Source organism: Melanerpes formicivorus, unplaced genomic scaffold, assembly GCF_026170545.1.
Source record: "Melanerpes formicivorus ecotype bairdi unplaced genomic scaffold, bMelFor1.0.p_v2 SCAF_288, whole genome shotgun sequence".
Taxonomy (NCBI): domain Eukaryota; kingdom Metazoa; phylum Chordata; class Aves; order Piciformes; family Picidae; genus Melanerpes; species Melanerpes formicivorus.
The window spans coordinates 91,320-99,116 of record NW_027142640.1 but is presented as its reverse complement, the minus strand read 5'-3'; the positions used below and the strand labels follow the sequence as shown (position 1 = coordinate 99,116).

Genomic DNA, 7,797 nt, shown 5'->3' with positions numbered 1-7,797 from the left:
ATTGGGATTCCAGTGAATGCCCTCCCCCCCTCCAGCCCTTCCTTAGGGGTCTCAGGGCAGTTGGTGCACACCCAGCAGTTGCTCTCATCAGCTCTCTGTGTTGTGTTCTGTGTCCATCCAGAATGGACATTTGCTACCAAGGGCTTCCTTTCTAGATTCAGGTGATGAGATTTTCAGTTCCCTTTCTCCTTCTCTTCAGTCTGCTGTTCCTTCTCCTGCACTAGTGCCTGCTGGGACAGGATCCATGTGATTAAGAGGAACACACTGGCAATTTCTGGGGAGCCTCAGATTCACTAGAGGTGGTCTGCACCATTCAATGTCCAGAGCATTGTGAACCCTGCAGCACTCAAGGGAACAAATAGAGAGCAGGCCCATGGAGGACCTGGAAGTTCTGGTGGACAGCAAGTTCTGCATGGGACAGCAATGTGCCCTGGTGGCCAAGAAGGCCAATGGGATGCTGGGGAGCATTTGGAAGAGTGTGGTCAGCAGATCCAGGGAGGTTCTCATCCCCCTCTACTCTGCCCTGGTGAGGCCCCATCTGGAATATTGCATCCAGTTCTAGGCTCCCCAGTTCCAGAGGGACAGGGATCTGCTGCAGAGGCTGTGAGGTTGCTGAAGGGACTGCAGCACTGCCTGATGAGGAGAGGCTGAGAGGCCTGGGGCTGTTTAATCTGGAGAAGAGAAGGCATAGGATCAATGTCTATCAATATCTGAGGGCTGGGGGTCAGAAAGGAAGGGACAGGGAGAACCTCTGCTCACTTGTGCCCTGGGATAGGACAAATGCAATGGATGGGAACTGCAGCACAGGAAGTTCCACTTCAACAAGAGGAAGAACTTCTTTACTGTAAGGGTGACAGAGCCCTGGAAGAGGCTGCCCAGAGAGGTTGTGGAGTCTCCTTCTCTGGAGACTTGCCAGCCCTGTCTGGATGTGTTCCTGTGAGACCTGCACTGGATTCTATGGTCCTGTTCTGGCAGGGGGACTCAGAGATCTCCAAAGGTCCCTTCCAATCCCTAACCCTGTGAGTTGTCACAGGGCTCTGAATCCAAAGGAGATCCCAGTAGGAAATACCAAGGTTCCAGCTACAAATCCTGAAGTCTGAGCTTCATCTTCAAGGATCCTTCTGAAGTCACCTTCCACTGCCCCCTTGGGCTCTTCTAGGCTCTGAGATGATGTATCCATGTGGCAAGTCCAGCTGCCTTCAAAGCAGTGTAAGTTGTTCACAGAAGCTGAGAGGCTCTTTCCATTTTGCTTGGAGAGGCTCCTGATTGTCATGGGTTGAGTTGACTCTGCTGCTGTTATTCACACCATGCTGCAGCCATGCCAGCCTCAGAAATGAAAGTGCTGGCTGGAACAAAGGATGATGGGGCTTGAAGTTCAGATTGCAGCATGGGAGGCTCCCTGTTCCAGTTGCTGCTTCTGAGTTCTGAGATTTTTTGTGTGTTGGCTGCTCTGCTGGGATGGCAGTGGGACAGGGAGGGATAGGGGAGCAGCTCCCTGCTTTGGGCTTTTGCCTTGCTTGCTGCTGCTTGCTGCTGCTTTCCACTGTGCCTTTTCTGCACACAGGCTGAGGTCACTGTACTTTTGTATTCTGATGATCTGATTTGCTCAGGAAACTCTTCTCTCATTTGTTTCTGTATCAACACAAAGTGGTTTTGTGTGGTGTTCTTTTCCCCTGAGTTCTGTGTTGGGGGAGGCAGAGAGGTTAAGCTGCTGGTTCAGATGAACCCATTATATTCTTTTTCTGGAACCCATTGTGGGGCAGGAAAGCAGCTGCCTTAATGAGAACAGATTTTGGCAGGATTGAGGTAACAAAAAGAGAGAAGAGGACTCAATTAAGGCTTGAGGCTTGTCAGCAGAGTTTGACAGAAGTTTTCTTTCCTGTGGTGTGTTCACTACGTTGATAGATTTGCTTTCAGGGGGCTGATGAGCTATAGTCCTGTTTGTGCTGCTGCTGGTGCTGAGTGTTAGCTTAGGGCAATGGCTCAGAGCTGTGCTGTCCACTGCTGGGCAGCTTGCTCTGGTTTCATCCAGAGCAATACAGGATACTCCCCAAGGAAACCACTGTGAGATCTGCCCAGACACTGGATACTGAGGAGTGTCATGGGGTTGGAGGGGGAAGGGGCAAATTCTTAGGCTGGTGGTCACCTCTGGTGCTTTGGAATTTCAGCCCTGAGCAAGTGCAAAATTCTCCCCAGCTGGGGAAAGGTTTGGGAAAAGTCTGTTGTCAGCCTGGGAGTTCCTGAGAGACAGAAATCACTGCAATGTGCTTGGGCCTGGCCCATGCCTCTCGAGCCCTTCTCATCACTGTGCAGAGGGCTCAGGGACAAGAGAAGGTCTCTGGACCTACAGACAGTGCCACAGGCATGGCAGCTGTGTCAGAGAAGCAGCCTGTGCCAGGATCAGCTGCCCCTCGTAGTGAATGGTGCTTATGACCAGGATTGTGCCCCAAATATTACCAGAACATGCTTCTGTGTGTGTGACTCAAACCCCCTTTGTCCCCTCTCCCTTGTGGAGTTGGGGGGGGGGGCACCTTGGCACCACTGAATCCAGGTCAACAATCTGCCTGGGCATGTTTCCACCCCTGTGGCAAACAAGGCCCAGGCTACATGTTTGTTTGCCCTGTTTACAGCGTGTGCTTATGCTCATTTGGCAGAGTATCAGCTGATTGGTTAATTATTGTGTTAGCAGTGGGTGCTGACTGGAGCAGTATTCTTTGGGGCAAATGGTAAATAGGAGTTGTTTGGTAAACAAGTGCCCCCCACGCTGGTGTCCGTGCCTATGCCTGCGTGCGTCTCTGTGCCGCTACGGTCCGCCTCGCCCGGGACTTGAAGCAGCTCCAGAAGGCCTCGCTGCACATTGCCACTGTTGCCCGGCTGGGGGCAGTGCCGTGGAGCGTGGGGTCAACTGCCGCATGAGCCATCGCCACGGGAGGAAACCATGGCAGCCCCTGTGCACCACCGGTCCTGAAGCGCTACAGCCCCCAGAGCGGGGAACCTTTGCCAGGTGCTGCGCTTCGTGGAGCCAGCGGCAAAAGCCTCTGAAGCTTCCCCTGGGAGGCTCCAGGACCTTTGTGCTCTGGGAGAAGCAGCAACCCCGCGGCACAGCCACGCGGGCGGCACCGTTCTCTAGTTCCTCATGAGGGCACAGCCGTGCCGCGCTGTCAGGACTCTAAACACATCACCAAGGAAAGATTTCATGAGGTTCTCAGCTCGTGAGGAAGCCAAACCTTTGCTTTATAGAATCTGGGTTCAGGTAGTGCTGAAACTGTCCTGGGTTGAGGGTTTGCCGGTCACCGACCAACCCCTCCCCCACTGCTCTTCCAATCAGTTTCAACTCTAAATTCTAGAACTCATTTGGTTCCTCTGAAGTGCCCAGGCACAAACGTTCTGCAGAGGTGGTTCCACCAACCCAATACTGCTGCCTGTGAATGGAAACTAAATCCCCTGCTGCATAGTTTGTATATCAATAGACTACCAATATATCTATTCATTGATATCCTTGCTGCTCATTCCCCAGGGCACATCTACAACACTCCTGTAGAGAAAAAGAAGCCTACAAGGAAAGCAGCTGATCCTGCAAAGGACCAGGAGGGATCAGGGTTCCCATGGGAACAAGAGAGAGAGCCAAGGTTGCTGGCTTGGTTCTTATCTCTGGCCTTGGAAGATGACCAAGGACAAACAGTGGATGAAAGAAGCAGCAGGCCCCAGCAAGGCAAAGGAAATCTCTACTCCTCTGTCCAGGCCTGTGTTTCAGCTGTGAAGGAACTGTCCCAGGAGTTCCATCAGCTCCAGAAGAAGTTTTTGTTCCCCACCTGTACAGTCCTGTGTTTCAGCCATGAGAAGCAGCTGCTCCCCTGTCCAAGGGAGAGAATCTGGGAGGCACACAGCACAGCACACCCTCTGCTTTACTTGTGTGACCATGGGGAGGACGTGAGGAAGTGGAAAGGAAAACCCAATCCAGTCCTGGCTGCAGGAGTCTGTGACTTACAGGGCAATTGTCCCCCCAGAGATGCTGCCTCAGTTTCCAGTGGGAAATGACCTAAGAAGAGCAGGGAAGCTGAAACTGCTTCTGATCCTCCTGAAGGGACTCCCAAAGCATCTTCACAAGATGCAAGGGACCCAAGGCAGAATTAGAGGGGCTCTGCCTCCAACCAGATGGAAGGGAGAGACAAATTGGTTTGTTGGACTGTACAGAACCAATGGCCTGGCAAGTTGAAGCCATGAGAGGATAAAGCTTTAGTAGATACAGGTGCCCAGAGTGCTCTGACACCATCAAACTATGAGGGGTGGAACCCGCCTGTGTTTCTGGTGTGGCAGGAGGATCCCCACACCTGGATGTGTTGGAAACTGAGTACTGGGATGCAAGCCAAAGTTTGCTTTCACTTGGAGGCATGGAAGGAGTCACTGGACTCGATTGCCCCAGAGGTGGAAACACAGCCCCAGCATTTGCAGCATTTGGACTGGGCATGGACTGATCCAGACTGTGCTGGAACAGAGTGGAGCTGCAGAGCACCTGCAGTGAGCAGCCCTCTGGGTACTGCAAAGCAACCTCCTGTGGAGTGAGAATGGACAGTGCCTGAGGTGTGCTGCTGATTGCTGCTGGGCATGGTGCAGGTGGCACAGAATGAGGGCTTAGGAATATCAAAGATTAAGCTGGAAATTTGCTGCCATTACTCCACACCATCCTGCCTCATGCCACCTTCACAGGGACAGAGCTGGCTGGAACACAGTACTACAGGGCCTGAAGTTCAAATGGCAACTTGAGAGGCTTCCTGTTCTAGTTGCTGCTATTGGGTTCTGGCTCTCAGGTGCTGGCTCTTTGCTGAGGAGGAGGGCTGTAGGGGTTGAACTCCTGGCTGCTGCTGCTCACTGCTGTGCTTCTTTCTGCAAACAGCCTCAGGTCAGTGTGCATTATGGGATCTCCTTTGGATTCAACTCTTTTGTTCTTATCTCAAGTCCTTATCTCAACCCAGAGTGTTTTTTGGTTCCTGTGTGTGTTATTTTTCCCTCACTTCTGTTTTGGGGGGGAACAGGCAGCTTAACCTCTTCTCAGCTCTTCAACCTCTTCCAGCCCCAGAGTGGAAAGCCAACAGAAGCTTTCTGAGTTCTTCCAAAGATCTCCATCAGCTTCCCCCTACACCCTCCAAAGACCCCAAGAGTCAGTCCTAGGACCATCCAAATCCCAAACACCTAAGATCACCTGAAAGCCCCTGAAGAATGCCTCTGAGATGCCCCTCAAGACTCCTCTGAGAACCTCATTTCCCCTCCCTGAACTGGGCACACAGTTCCACCCCATCCCTTGGGAGCAAATGCAACCAAAATTTGAGCATCTGAAATAAAAGCAAACAGACAGGATTTGGGTAACTTTTGGGTTTTATTGACACAATTGGTCAAAGGACAGAGGATTTCTTCCCCCAGGGAGACACAAAGCATTGGGGAAGAACCAGACAGACCCTGGCAAAGCCCTGCCCAGCTCCACTGGGAGCTCCAGCTGTGCCGACTCAGCACTGTAATTGTTCTCATTAGCACTAATTGGTGTTCAGAAGGGCAGGAGGTGTTTGTTGCTGATGATGTCCCCAGTCACTGAGAAGTGCAGAGGGAAAAGGGATGATTTTGGTGCTGGAGAGGCCCTCTCAGAAGGGTCACGATTACCCAACAGATTCTAGGTGGGTTTATGCCTCCCCTCCAGTGCAGGCTGCTCTCTGGTGTGGATGTAGCGGTGCTTGTTGTGAGAGCCCTTCTGGGTGAAGCGCTAACTGCAATCAGAACAAATGAATGCCCTCTCACCAGTGTGGGTGCGGCGGTGAGTAATGAGGGTGCCCCGCTGGCTGAAGCTCTCGCCACAATCAGCACAAGTGTAGGGCTTCTCACCAGTGTGGGTGCGGCGATGAGCAATGAAATCGCGGCTGTGGCTGAAGCGCTTGCCACAGTCAGCACAGATGAAAGACTTCTCACCGGTGTGGGTGCGGTGGTGCTCAATGAGAGAGCGCCTATGTCTGAAGGTCTGGCCACAGTTAGCACAGCTGAAAGACTTCTCGCCAGTGTGCACACGACGGTGCCCTCTCAGGGATCCCTTCCAGGTGAAGCTCTTTCCACAGTCGGCACAGCTGTACAGCTTCTCACCGCTGTGGATAAGCTGGTGCTGAATGAATGCAGTACTCGTGGTAAAGCTCTTGCTGCACTCAGCACAGGGGAACAGATGCTCTCCAGTGTGGATACGGCAAGGGATGCTGAGAGTGGAGCTGTGTTTGAAGCTCTTGCCGCAGTCCCTGCAGCTGAATGCCTTCTCCCTGGTGTGGGTGAGGTGGTGTTGCCGAAGAGTAGAGATCTGCCTGAACCGCTTCCCACAGCGGTCACAAGAGAAGGGCTTTTCTCCAGTGTGGGTGCGGCGGTGCTGGGTGAGCTTGCCGCGCTGGGTGAAGCTCTGACCGCGGTCAGCACGGGTGACCGGTTTCTCTCCAGTGTGGGTGCGGCGGTGCTGGCTGAGCTCAGAGTTCCGGCGGAAGCTCTTCCCACTGTCACCACAAACGCAGGGCCGGGAGCCAGGTTGTGGCCAGAGGTGCTTCACTAGCTCTGAGCCATCTGGGAAGTTCTGCCCACACTCAAGGCACTGATTCAGCTCTTTGGGTGACACTGAGGGACCTGCTCTGGCTTCATCCTCCTCCATACATTCCTCCCCCTCATCCTGGTCACCTTCATCATCATCATTATCCTCCTCTTCATAGTTGTCATTTTCAGCATCATCCTCCATCTTGTCCTCTTTTTCCTCCCCATCCTCCTCTACTTTGGGACAGCACATTGGCTTCTCCAACTTGATCTCTGGGTGCTGCTTCTCCTCCCAGCTCTTGTCTGGGTCCTTCTGTGAGGCCATACTGTGGCAGGAAGGGGTCACAGCTTTGCAATAGGGAAGAAGCACCTGAGCCCAGGACCTCAAACCCTCTGATCCTGCCTGGGTCATGACAGTCCCTGACTCCCAACACCCAGCTAGAGGAGAGAATGCAGAGGGGACCTCAAACCTTCAGTTTCTGCCACAGTGTGGGCACAGACCTCCAATACCTGTGCTGAGACCCCAGGTTCCTGTGATCAGTGCCCTGAGGTTCCCTGGGGCTTACAAGTGGTCCCACTCTCCTCGAGCCTGGTGGCATTGGCAGGGTGTTTCCTGGCCCGATCTCTCCTGGCTCAGGCAATGGAGGCAGCAGCACTGACCCACAAAGACCAAACCACCTCCAACCTTCTCCCACCACCCACCACGTCTGAACCCCTAACATCATCTCCTGCCACACAAATGACCCCCACAAGCCTGGGGAGTTCCTAAACTCCAACACCTGATGTGCCTCAGAACCCCTGGAGGGATGAAATGTGGTGGACAGGAGGAGGCGGAAGAGGCTGGGAGGTGCCCTGGGACTCTGGGATGCTGGGAGCTGGGGTCCTGCTGTTGCCCCACTCTGGGTTTCTTATCTGCAGGGCTGCTCCAAGGGACAGATCTGTAAACTCTGCTTTTCCACAGCACACAGGGGCAGGGATGATGGAGAGAGAGGGACACAACTCCTGCCACAGAGAAGCAAAGGTCTCAGAGAGCACTGACCTGCAAGGGATGGCTCAGCACTGCCCAGGACCAGGCAGCACAGCTCAGCCTTGATGGGGGCAGCTCCCAAGCCCAGCAGCACAGGCACAGCACACAGCCAGGGCTGATCAAGATGGGAGGCCTCAACAAGTGCAGACTCAGCTCCTTGCCCAGCACACAGCCCCCAGTACACAGCTGCAGGCCAGCACCACAACACAGCTGCCTCCACACAG

At 53.6% G+C, this 7,797-nt stretch overlaps 1 protein-coding gene across 1 annotated transcript; it reads right to left on the bottom strand.

The window, feature by feature from the left end:
* Nucleotides 1-5,752: 5,752 nt before the first annotated feature.
* LOC137458846 (zinc finger protein 135-like) lies at nucleotides 5,753-6,667 on the bottom strand. The gene has a single exon (XM_068170138.1). It carries the CDS (start codon nucleotides 6,665-6,667, stop codon nucleotides 5,753-5,755), a length of 915 nt encoding a protein of 304 aa, XP_068026239.1.
* Between the last annotated feature and the right edge of the window lie 1,130 nt (nucleotides 6,668-7,797).